The sequence below is a fragment of the Colossoma macropomum genome, unplaced genomic scaffold, assembly GCF_904425465.1.
Source record: "Colossoma macropomum unplaced genomic scaffold, Colossoma_macropomum, whole genome shotgun sequence".
Classification (NCBI taxonomy): Eukaryota; Metazoa; Chordata; class Actinopteri; order Characiformes; family Serrasalmidae; genus Colossoma; species Colossoma macropomum.
In genome coordinates this window covers 37,060,913-37,074,350 of record NW_023494788.1, presented here as the reverse complement: position 1 = coordinate 37,074,350, position 13,438 = coordinate 37,060,913, and the positions used below count along the sequence as shown (strand labels likewise).

General features: G+C 36.4%; 1 protein-coding gene across 3 annotated transcripts in view; it reads left to right on the top strand.

Moving 5' to 3' along the window:
- rnf130 (ring finger protein 130) overlaps nt 1-13,244 on the top strand; it is an 81,120-nt gene extending 67,876 nt beyond the window's left edge. For 2 of the 3 annotated variants that reach the window (XM_036569292.1, XM_036569293.1), the window contains exons 8-10: nt 4,537-4,732; nt 6,697-6,793; nt 9,217-9,713. In XM_036569292.1, coding sequence (XP_036425185.1) covers nt 4,537-4,732; nt 6,697-6,793; nt 9,217-9,232 — 309 coding nt within the window. In that variant the 3' untranslated portion in view covers nt 9,233-9,713. Of the gene's footprint in view, nt 1-4,536; nt 4,733-6,696; nt 6,794-9,216; nt 9,714-11,838 lie in introns of those variants that run through there. The other variant, XM_036569294.1, reaches the window with a different exon arrangement.
- The last annotated feature ends 194 nt before the right edge of the window (nt 13,245-13,438 follow it).

The window sequence follows — 13,438 nt, the reverse complement described above, 5'->3', positions numbered from 1 at the left end:
AGTAGTTTTATACTTATAGTGTCTGACGACAGTCTAGTAACAGTAGTACTATTATAGTACACATGATAATTGCATATTTTGTACTGATTATATGTTGCACTGAAACAGTCTAAATTAGACTGTGTGGTATAGTAGACACAGTAACTATTGCATAATGTAGTCCTGATTGCGTGAATCACATGTTGCTGATAGCAGTTCCATAATGACTGATTGATTGATTGAACGATTGATTGATTGATTGATTGAACGATTGATTGATTGATTGATTGATTGAACGATTGATTGATTGATTGATTGAACGATTGATTGATTGATTGATTGATTGATTGATTGATTGATTGATTGATTCTTTGAATTTGCCACATGAAGTGCCGGTAGTAATTGTTTCTAGTGCATCAAGATGTTGTAGTACAATACACAGTAAACAATGTACAACATTTAATATTGAAACACTACAAAAAATACACAGTAATTTTATCTGTGCATTCTTACAGAGGCTAGAAATATAACAGACAGCCTATAATGATATACACAACTCAGAGGAGTTTTGTAACCTTATCAAAGTAAAAAAAAAAGCTGTTTTTGAATGAGTGGAATCTATAATTCTCAGCTGAAGGAAGAGCTGTTCCAAATGTCTTTGGAACTCATCAACAATACCTTGCAGTTTATTGTGGATTTTAATATTTATGTGTCCATACAAAACTCTAATATATCACATACTGTATGATTAGTTTTAGCAGAAGGGGTCCGGTAATGTAATCTGTGTTTGATTTGACTGGCCGATTCGTCTGGATGAAGGATCTCTGTAATTTCCCCAAATTACCCCAAACAGCCTGGATCCAAACATCATCATACGGACTTTTACCTCAGCATTATGTGACGCTGCTGAACAATACCAACATGCTGTCCGACTAAATGTTAAATACGAATGGTTATTGCACATTGCAATCCCAAATTGTGTGAGTTACATATTACAAAGTCCTAACTGTGTGCAAAGAAGAAGGAAAAAGTAATCAGACTACATAAATATGTAAAGAACAATAAATAAATTAAGCATTTATTATGGTAAACTCATATCTATGGTTTGTTTCTCCTACCGAAATGCGATATTCTTTAAATTGTGTCGAAAAAGGCTTCATTGCTCGACAAACTCCAGTGCACATTAATGACACCTGGTGGTTAAAAGCAAAAACAGCAGCTGTAAATCTGCTCTGTTCTGGAGGATGTTTTAGGACAAAATCCAAATCTTTGTGATTTATTTGATAATGATTTCTTTAGTTTCTAGAGCACTGAAGGTAATTGGTAACATAAACATGATGCTAGGACATGTTCCGTGATTTAAACAGTACATCACTTTAAAGGCTCAAGATAGCAAATCTCCTGACAAACTCATGTATAACCTTATTCACGTGTAGCTTTGCCCTAGTCTGTCACATCCTGTCCTAGCAGGCTTTAATCAAGATTTTAGTGTTTGGTATCGGCTTGAAACCATGGACACCTGCACCGCCTCAGACGTCATTCATCAGGTGTGTTTTTGGAACATTAAACAAGCATAACTAGCCAATAAACCAATAAAGTGATTCTGACTCTATAGCACTTTGAAGCAGCATCTCCTTTGACCACTAGAGGGCAGTACTGCATTACTTTATAAACAGGCATGCAAACATCAATGCAGCGCTTTAAAGTAAAGTGGTTGTTTTTTTTGACACATGCTCTGGAGCTTCAGTATCAAAGGTAACATCATTAACTTCTTTACTAGAAGAACCTGCACTGCAAAACATGATATCCTAGCAAGTGAAAACATCTTAAACCTTTTTTAAGGGTTCTTTAGTAAAAAGAATGGTTCTATCTAGAACTCTGAGTCCTATATAGAACCATTGCATGCTTAAATGGTTCTTTTCACAGCCAAATTGTTCTTCAGACTGATGGAGAATGTGTTGTGTATAGTGTGTATAGTTCTATATAGAACTTTTTTGAAAATGGTACTATATAGCAACAAAAAACTATTGTTATGATGTAAAGCTTGCATACAACAAAAGAACCCCTTTTGGTGCTATATAGAATCATATACAACACATTCTCCATCAATCTGAGGAACCAAAGGACCATTTAAGTATGCAAATGGTTCTATATAGATCTCATGATTGTAAATAGAACCATTCCTTTTACTAAAGCACCCTTCAAGAAGTGTGTAGTCAATATAGCTTATGTTTCTCATTATTAGACTGTTGTAATTACTTATAACAAGTACAAATATATATATATATATATATATATATATATATATATATATATATATATATATATATATATATAAAATATAAATAGGTTGAATAACCATAATGTCAAATATTAAATATATTGACTATGCTTAAGATATTTTCACTTGCCAATATATATTTTTTGCAGTGTGCATTGAGGGTATTGTAGTAGTGACTGGTACTTGAAAGGCTCGGCTGTTTATAAAGTAATGCAGTGCTGCCCTCTAGTGGTTAAAGGAGATGCTCCTTCAGAGTGCTATAGAGTCAGAGTTACTTTATTGGTTAAGCACAATCACAGGCATGAGGGATTCTTCTTGGCCAAAACAGACCGTATGTAAAACAAAGCAAAATTGCAAACAAATAAACATGATTTAAATATTAAATATTATCAAAAGTGAAAGTACCTTTCCCTAAAAACAATAGCACACACTTTTAAAAGATGTTTTTTTCACTATATCAAAACATTTGCCTGTTTGAATGGTTCTTTGCATGGTAAAATCGTTCTTCAAAAAATCTGCTATTCTTACAGCGTCAAACTTGTGGTGCCATATAGAACCATTTTTAAAAAAGGTACTTTATAGAACCACAAACACATTCTCCGTCAATCTGAAGAACCATTTCACCATGTAAAGAACGCTTTAAGCATGCAAAAGGTTCTACAAAGAACTCATGGTTCTAAATAGAACCATACTAAAGAACCCTTGAAGAACCATCTTTTTCAAGAGTGCAGTAAAAAACACTGTACTTAACTACGGAGAAACTTATAGAACTATAGTAGAGCCTGAAGATAAAGCACTAATCTCAAGCTAATGTGTTAGCTCCAAGATAAAGCACTGGTCACAAGCTAATATGTTAGCTCCAAGATAAAGCACTAGCCCCAAGCTAATATGTTAGCTCCAAGATAAAGCACTAGTCGCAAGCTAATATGTTAGCTCCAAGATAAAGCACTAATCCTAAGCTAATATGTTAGCTCCAAGATAAAGCACTAGTGACAAGCTAAAATGTTAGCTCACATATAAAGCACTAGTCACAAGCTAATATGTTAGCTCACATATAAAGCACTAGTGACAAGCTAAAATGTTAGCTCACATATAAAGCATTAGCCACAAGCTAATATGTTAGCTCAAAGATAAATCGTTAGCCACAAGCTAATATGTTAGCTCCAAGATAAAGCACTAGTGACAAGCTAATATGTTAGCTCACATATAAAGCATTAGCCACAAGCTAATATGTTAGCTCCAAGATACGGCACTAGCCACAAGCTGTCTTAGCTCCAAGCTAACAAGCTAGCAACACACTGATATGTTAGCTCCAAGCTAAAGTGGCATAAAAATGTGCTGTTTTTAGGTGGTGCTGAATCCAGTTTTCCCACCTATATTGCGCTTGAACGGCCAACAGTCATATTTACAACTGGTAAACTCAGGATTTCAGATGATACACGAGTTTACAAGATGGAATGTGTAACACGACCTTTAACACTGTACACGAGTGAAAAACACTTAACTTGCAGCAAATGAAAAAATATATAACTGACACACTTCCATTATATCTATGTGCCCCTTTAACAAAGCAAAGAGAAAGCAGGATGGTATTTTCCGGACTTCCATGCTTTTCTTTCCGTGTAGTAGTATGTTTCTAATGCACTCATATGGAGTTTAGTTGCATCTGATGAGCACCGAGCACAGAGTCAGATAACAGATTGTCTCCAGACAACATACTTCTGCACGTTTTACTGCACAGTTACTGTTTATTTGCTCATTATAACGTATTGGGGGAAAGAATATTAATATAAAATGTGACTGGTGAAAAAGTTAGTTACACTTTTTTATTTTATGTTTTATTTTTTCTTTTAAAATCAAGCAAATAAAGAGTGGTGGTGTATGAAAATGTGCTGAAGTGTGTTCTCTGTGGAGAAGGTGTTAAATTATTTTCACCTAGAAAATCAACAAAATGTGTCATTTGATTGATTTGATGGTGACTCTACAGGAGAAGGAAAATTGTTCTTAGTTCTGTTCCAGGTAATTTTGGAGCAATTCTGTTGATCCGTTCATCATGAAAAAAAAAGAATAATAATAATAAAAAAATGACACAAGGTCATTTTGTCCCAGGAGCGATTAACGAGTTAGTTCTGGGTGTCGTTGCTGAAGTTTTTCCACAATTAATGTGTAACCTGCTGTAAAAACGCTGCTTTAACAACAGTTTGTGTGTGTGTGTGTTTGTGTGTGTGTGTGTGTGTGTGTGTGTGTGTGTGTGTGTGTGTGTGTATGTGTTACAGCCCAATCTGCCATGTGTGGATAACGTGGCGTTTGATATGGAGCGTGTGTCGCGCAGTCAGAGCTCCAGTCAGCGGGGGGCGCTGGTGGACTTGTCGGAGAGCGTCAGTCTGGAGCCACTGCGGCTCTCCAGCTCCACCCAACTGCCCTCCGACTCTGAACTGACCACCCGCACCGACATCAACATCGCAGTGACCAGTAAGAGTCCACAGCATCCTCCCTGTTTCTCTCTCTCGCTCTTCTTAATTGCTATCTCTCTCTCTCTTTGTATCTCTTTCTTTCCTTCTCTCTCTTTTTCTCTCTCTCTGTCTTTCTTTATCTATCTATTTCTGTCCTCCCTCTCCTCTCTCTCACTTCTCTTATTTTATGTCTCTCTATCTTAATCTCTCTCTCTGTCTCTCTCTCTGTCTCTATCTTTGACTCTTTTTTTACATTTCTTTTTTTGTCTCTTTTTATCCCTCTCAGTCTCTCTCTTCTCTCTCACTCTCTCACTCTCTTCTCTTTTCATGTCTCTCTCTCTTTATCTCTCTTGTTGTTTGTTCTCTCTCTCTCTCCTTCCCACTCGCACTCTCTCTTCCTCTCTCTCTCTTTCTCTCGCTCTGCTTCCTGTGTATTGACCCGTTCATGTTCGTGTCATAGCCTTTAAAAAAGTCAGTGTTTCAGGTAATTGAAGGGTTAGAAAGACAGTTTAAAATCTATTTCAACATTTAAAATGAATGAAAAGAGTATAAACGATTCATAAATATGAACAAGCTTCCCTGTGATTAAGCGCTGTCTTATTAGCTGACCGCTCAGCAGGCTCCTGCAGCAGCGCTCATTGTTGTTGTGGAACAGGAGAACTTCGCAAATTTGCATTACCAGCAGAACATGTTGTTTCAGCATGTCTTTTTGTGAGTAGACAATAAAAGCAGTTCTTCATATTAACGGGGGTTTTACGCCGCTCTGTGATCGGGGTTGGGCAGTAGCATCACTGTAGTACTGAAGCTATTAGTTTAAGTCTGATGATATTTTCCAAATCAATTAAAATGCGAATAGAAACAGAAAGCAGTCATTAGTCTTTTACAGATATTTCCAGCTTCTTACAATCGCTGAGAAGCATTTTTCAGTGTTTTCAGCTCTTCACACCGCTCTCTCCAGAAACACAGCAGTCCACTGTGTACCCAGAATGCTCTACAACTACAGAAACAGAAGCAGACACATCTCAAAATACGCGGTAGAAAAGCTCCAAAATTGCCTGGAATAAAATGTATTTATATTCATTTAAATTGAAAGTGAAAAAGATTTTTGCCGTATGAACTTGACTCCTCCTATAAACTTAACATTTTGGAATACAGTTTGTTTAATTATCTATATATTCAAGACAGGGAAGACAGAATTGTATTGTATTTTCTTTGGACAGTGATGATTTGTTAAATTTTGACATAATACAACTGCAGATAATAGATTAACCAGTTTACTGACTACTATGTTAAAAAACTGCCAGTTGCACTTTTTTACAGTATAGTCGAGATTCTTCTTTTGGGTGTTTTCCAGTTAAGCTCGTGCTCACACTTTGAGGTGAATCTGATCTACCCATCAGAGGCTTTTACACAAACTTGTGGAGTCCAGCTCGAGTGTTGCGCTCTCATTAAAGCAAAAGGCAGGGCAGGGGGGGGGGGGCGCAGGGGGCATCGGCATCTTTCAAAGATTCTACTTTCTACTCAGATTGTTAAGCTGATAATGTCATTTGACAACGTTTTTGTGCTAAATTAGAAGCGAATTATGCATTTCCGCTAGTCATTCCTGCTGTATTGCCTACATTCAAGAAAAGCTACACTGAAAAAATATATCTTGCTTTAACATTGTAGCTTAACATGCTATGTTTTTAAAGTTTTCCCGACACTGCCTATGTTTCTGTGTGTGTGAAGCGGATCTGCAGCTGCCGCTCTCTTTCATTTTTGTCTGCCTCTTCATCCTCTTCCCTCCGTGTGGTCTGCTGAAGCGTGTCTCTCTTTTGCCTTCAGTAGGGGGCGCTAATTCTCTCCCTGCAGGTCGTTTCTTCTCGCTCGCTCTTCGTTTTTCTCTTCGTTTTCTTCCTCTTTCCGCTCTGCCGTGATGATTCCGCTGACCCTGGCCTCGTCCACTGCGGACAGTGACCCCTCCTCCTTTTACTCTGTTGACAGAAGAGTGGTTTATTGTGGCCAGTTTCGGCGTCCTCAGCGCTCTGACGCTGTGCTACATGATCATCAGAGCCACCAGCAACAACAACCCCAACACTGAGTGAGTTCAGCATTAACACCAGACTACAGCACTTTAACACGGTTTACTATTTAATGATTTAAAATGATCGTTTGGTGAAAATCAAATTTACTTACATTTTTTCCCTTAACCCAAATGTGGTAATTCAGCCGATACATGTTTGAAGTATGAAGATTGTTTCTTTAGTTTTTTTACTAGAGCTATGAGGCTAATGTACCTAACTAGTAATGTTAGTTTATATGCATCAGATAGCTAACATGCTAACTGCCTGCCTAAATAATCTCACATTTGCCTCAAACTGTGTGGAGTTGTTCAGTATCTCTAATAGACTTGATTGTGTAGTTTCTGATGCTGTATGATGCACTGCAGTCTACAAACATGGACTGAAGTACATTAGCATAACTAATAGCTAATAACATAGCTAAAAACAATAACAAGCATCTTTATAGGCTACAGTTAGCACCATGCTAATCGGTGGCCCTGGTGAAACAAACAGCATAGACAAGCATGAATTCCATGCTGGTCTTAACTGATCTAAGATAGTTTATTCTGGTTTATGCTGGTCTGGTGCTGGTGTAGCTTTCAATACATGTTATAATAATAATTTAGTCAAATATCTTTTGCTTCTCGCTTTTTTAGTTTTACCACTGGAGCTCCGAGGCTAGCATAGCAAATAATGTTAGCTTACGTGCATCAATTAGCATGGTGCTAACTGCAGTTGTTCAGTATCTCTAATAGACTTGATTATTTGGTTTCTGACACTGTAACACACAATGTAAACTATAAACATGGACTAAAGTGCATTGGCTCAGCCAAACACAGTATCATTTACCATTAAGCTATAATTTGAACTGTACTTTAGTCCAGTAGCTAATGTCTTTTCACAATTACATAAAGGGGAACTCCACCATTTTGGTTTGGTTTGAAATGCTCTGTTCTAGAGAAACTTACAGAGTCAGAATTGTTCACAGTGGTGGTGATAGGAACCAGACGTCCACCTCTAAAAGCCCTCACAGAAAGTTATTACATGAAATGGTTATGAATACTCAGCCTGATGTCTGAGACTTTCTCTCAGGGTAGTTGTGTGACAAAGTTTTGGTCTAAAACATATTTTAATCAATGTATTTTAATCCATTCATTCAGGGATACATGCAGGGCACTGTGAGGCAAAATAGACCCAAAGAAAGCTTATTATTTCAGATTTTTCACTATTTTAACATCATCAATCCATCCATATAAAAACTCAGAAGACACATGTAGACTCACTGGTGGTTTCAGATAGTAAATAAAATGTCAATATTTGTGTTGTAGTCATGGTGACCCCTGGTTCCTATCACCATTTCACACCAACCCACTCTGAACGACTCCGTTTACATCCTAACGATAGACCCAAGTAGCAGTTTTGAAAATTGGTGGAATTTCCCTTTAATAACTGAACTTAGGCTTTGTTTTTTTTAGTTAAGTGGAAAATTCTGTAAATTAGATTTTTAAAATTTATTGCTGATATGATATTGTAATTGTTTTAAGATTAATATTTTGAGCAAATAAACACTTCGTAGAAAAATGAGTTTTGCACAGTATCGTATATTCAGTTAAGTGGGACCCTCTTCAAGGGTTCTTTAGCAAAGGGTCTCTGGTTCTATTTAGAACCATGAGTTCTACACTGTTAAAAAAGATGATTCTCTGTGGTTTCTTTAGTAAAGAAAATGGTTCTATATAGGACCATGAACACTCAAAGAACCCTTTGCATGATCAAATGGTTCTTTGCATCATGAAATCGTTCTTCAGATTGATGGAGAATGTGTTGTAGATGATTCTGTGTAGCACCAAAAAGCATTCTGTAATCGTTACAGTATCAAGCTTGTAACAATACAAGAACCATTTTTGGTGCTATATAAAACTCTTTTCAGAGAGGTTCTTTATAGAACCATATACAACACATTCTCTGTCAATCTGAAGAACAATGTCATGATGCAACAAACCCTTTAATCATGCAAATGGTTCTTTGAGTGTTCATGGTTCTATATAGAACCTTTACTAAGGAACCCTTGAAGAATCTTTTTTATGAGTGTATTCATGCTTAATTGGTTCTTTGCATGGTAAAATGTTTCTTCAGATTGACACAGAACATATTGTATATGGTTCTATATAGCACCAAAAAGTCTTCTGCTCAATGTCAAGCTTGTAACAGTTGAAGAACTTTTTTTTGGTGCTATTGCCTATAGAACCATTTTCTAAAAGGATCTGTATAGAATTTCACCATTCAAAAAATCATGGTTTTGTATAGAATTTAAAGTTCTAAATAAAACCATTCTCTTTACTGAAGAACCCTTACTATGTACTCAAACCATAGTAAGTATTCATCATTATTATTAGAGAAATCCTGCTGTGTGTTTATTAAAGCTGTTGAATGTTACAGTGCAGTTCTGTTTGCTCTGTTTCAGGTGGGAGATGGAGTGAAGACACTGCAACCATCTGACATAAACGTGATTTTAGATGCAGTAATTCCATAATTTTATATTTGCACTTAAAAATGAACCACATATTCAACTTGGGTCATCTTGAGTGAAACGGAGTGAAGCTTTTCTGCTTTCTGATTTTGCTTTCCAAGACTTCATATTGCTTTTCTCAACAAATCAGGGCTCTGATGAGTCTTTTGAAGCAGTATTAATAGTGCTGATAGTGCTGACTGTCACCTGCTGTATAAAACATCAGGATTTATCTGGAAATGTTACAGCTTTTTACCCTGTTGGCTCCTTTGTGCCATAATAAATCACCCTGTTGTTCATGACTGTTTAGTAAACAGAGCTGCGGAAAAGATGAGATATTGAAAGAAGCCTTCCAGCAAACGTCTTTCTGATTTAGCTGATTCTTTGTGCCTTCTGTAAAAAAAATGAATGAATTGCAGATTTGAAATAAAAGCTCTTCTGTACTAAACTGAGCAGATCTGTATCACTTTGTGCATTCATGGATAATTAGTTGATATTCGGAGATGAAGTTGGTTTTATTTGCATTGTTGCATTGTTAGCTTTGCTAACTTTTGATTGGACGACAGACCCAACCAGTTCACCCAAATGTTCTGCTATTAGTGATAATAATATAATATTTTTTTATGTGTGTAGCACTTTTCATAGTACTTAATTGACTTTTGAAGTGATAAAAGTTTATTTAATGATTTTGACATGGAGAAAAAATTAACCATAAATTGTGGCCTGTTCAAAAGTTATAGCACATTTTACAATCAAAATGTTAAACTCAGCAAATAAAAAAAACTTACGTACTAAAATTTGCATTAAAATTCACATTTAAACGTATTCTGTAGAGCATATGTTAACTTATTTTAACTAATCTGACCAGAGGTGTTTAAACATTTACATATAACTTTTGTTCGGGCAACAGCTGTGCAACATTAACGGGGTTAATGGTTCACTTAGTGACATGAACGACTCTGATTGTTTTACCTGGAGAGGGTTCAGCAGGGCTCCAAACCTCCCCTACTGTTTATGAAGAAACATGAATGTTTATCTTCTAAAGAAGATGTTATTTGATGTAATGATGATTAAATTCATATTAAAACACAAAGAGGAAGTCAGTGTGGATTGAATAATCAACTAAAAAATGCAGTTTGTGTTTGAAGCAATGATTTTTTGGTGCAGACATCACAAATCTGTAAACTAGAGCTAGGTTTTATTTTAACAGGACTATTATTTTATTCAATCTGAATCTTCAAACAATCTCGTATTGCCCATTTTGAGAATGTTGCAAAGTATTAAGAATATTCAACTTATTCCTAGACATTTTTTTACCAGTTTTAAATAATTTTATTCAGTTAATTTATTTATTTATTTATTTTTTTTTTTGCATTAACATTACTTAAAATGAGTAAGAATGTCTAGAAATGATTGGAATAATCTTACAGCAGTTGTAAAACAATCTCCTAATAAGAACTGTTAGATATATTGACTATATATTGATATATAGAGATATATTAGGATGATTTCAGTTCCCAAATGAGAATTTGTTTTGCACTGTATGCCTATAAGAATAACATTTTGCATTTTTTTTTTTTCCATATAATTACTGAATAATAAGCCTTGGGATTTCATAAACTGGAATTTAAAGTTAAAAAGTTAATAACCAGCAAATCACAAGCTCCAAAATAAACTCCCCAAAGAAGAAACGTGGTATAAAATTCAAATCCCTTGCTGCTTTTTCTTTTTTAACATGGTGTCATTTACTGTTAAATACTTACTTGGAACTTTTCTTGGTTATAAATTGTACAGAGTGCTGTCTTGTGTTGCCTTTGTTCAGTTTTAGTGTTGAACTAAGTCTGTGGAGTCTGTTCACTCTCCTCTGTCCAGTTATGTTTGTGCGTAAATGAAGGAGATCAGAATAATGGTATACATGCTGAATAATCTCATTACTGGTTAAAATTCAGGTCTCTTTATTGCATTTCTTGAAATCGAACTCAATATACGAAATCATAATGAGCTGTTTGCACTTGAGTAATTGAGTAACTGCCAATATCAGACAGTATCTAATTATTAATGTAAATGTGCTGTTGCATATTTAACTGCCTGTAGAGATTTTACACATTTACTACGTGCAAAATTGTTGCTACGATCGTATTTTGTTGAGCTGATGCACTATTTCTGTTGCATTAATGTACTGAAGCTGCATTACAGCTGGAATTAAAAGGCTTGCAAGTAATGGAATAGAATAGAAAAGAATAGAATCCATCAGATGTTCATTCTCATATTATTTTGCAACATTATAATGATTTCTTTTTAATAATGTTGCTCTTATATGATATTGTTACTATTTGTGATGAGAATATTTTAATCAGTTACTTAAAACACTAATCCACTGTTGGGTGTGAGTTAAGGAGTGTTTAATGAATAAATTATTAATAAAAAATTGCAGTCATTTGTTTGTGTGACGAGTATTTTAAGAGGCTTTAAATGTGGCTCAGCCAGTCAGATTTTAGAACCGGAACGTTTTTGCAGTTTTTATGTGCCATTTCAGACGAAACTTTTGACTCCCTTCTTCTTCTTCTCCTCCCTCAGGTAGCCATTTCTTCAGCCGGAGCTCCGGCTCCCCCCGCAGCATGGTGTGTGAGATGGAGCTTCCTGATATCCAGGCTTCTCTGGACATGTATGACGAGAACAAGTCATGAGGACACGCTTCCTTATGACCTTTTTGCCCCCCTGTGCCCCTCCTAAGTCCCAGCCTGAGGGGGCAAATACTTTCCTACTGTAAACAGAAGTTTGGACAATAACAACAATGACAATGGCGACTGATTTTATTGCTGGAGAATGTACTTCTGACCAGAGGGTTTGGGCTGGACACGAAAACCCTCCTTATACTTCCAGACCTTTTTTCTTTCTTTCTTTGACATTCTCAGACTCTCTTTTTAGAGAGTTTGTTTGTTTCTTTGCTCTTTTTGATTCCAATGCTGTTGTCTGTCTGACTGAACCTGTTCCATGTACGTTCTCTGCTGATTGTTTTTAATGTCTGATTGCGTATTTGGCTGTGACGGACAGTCTGGACTGGTGGACGGATACATGAGCCGCTTTCGTAGCTAAAAGCTTCTGAACTCTTCCTCCATGTGAGCTAAATGCAGCTTACTGTCCTTAGTGCTGACCAATTAGCACTCAAAATGAAACTTCTAATGACAAATCAGCATTTCTTCCCTTGTAGAACAAAAAAGTATTTCTCTGTACATAGAAAAAGCGTTTTAAACCTGTATCTAATGACAAGCCTGGAATACCTACACAGAGTACTACTCAGTCCCTTATAAGGGGACCTAATATATACACTAAATGTCCAAAAGTGTTCAGACAACCCTGATAATTACTGCATTCTGGTACTTTAAGGGGCAACCATTGGTAACAGCAATGTAATCTATATAGAAAAGCATTGGCCATAGAGTAGGATGTTCTGGAGAGGTCACATACAAACCTGTAGTCACCATAAGCAATGGCAAGTGTCTAGAGAGGTGTGAAGTTGGAGCCCTGTTAAAGACCTTTGGGATGAGTTTGAGCTCTGTTAAAGACCTTTGGGATGGGTTGGAGCCATGTTAAAGACCTTTGGGATGAGTTTGAGCGCTGTTGAAGACCTTTGGGATGAGTTAAGTGATGAAACTCCATTGAACTCTTTTGAGGTTAGTTGGAGAGATTAAGCTCCACTGAACACCTTTGGGATGAGTAGGAGGGATGAAGCTACATTTGAGAGGTTTGGGATAAGTTGGAGCTCCACTGACCACCATTGGGATCAGTAGGAGTAATGTGAAGCTCCATTTGAGAGGTTTGGGATAAGTTAGAGCTCCACTGACCACCTTTGGGATGAATTGGAGTGACGAAGCTCCATTGAAGATGTTTGAGGAAAGTCAGAGTGATGGAAATCCGTTCAAGATCTTTGGGATGAGTTGAAGTGGTACTGTCCCAAGAACTTTTATGGAGCTCCACTGAAGTTCTTGGGACAGTACCACTTCAACTGATATTGAGTGATGAAGCTCAGTTGAACACCTTTGTAAAGATGGGGTGCCATTTGTGATCCACACTGCAAAAAAATTATATATTGGCAACTAAAAGCATCTTTAATGTTGGTAATATAACTAATATTTATCATTATGATGAGATGAAGGAATATTGCAAATGTATAATG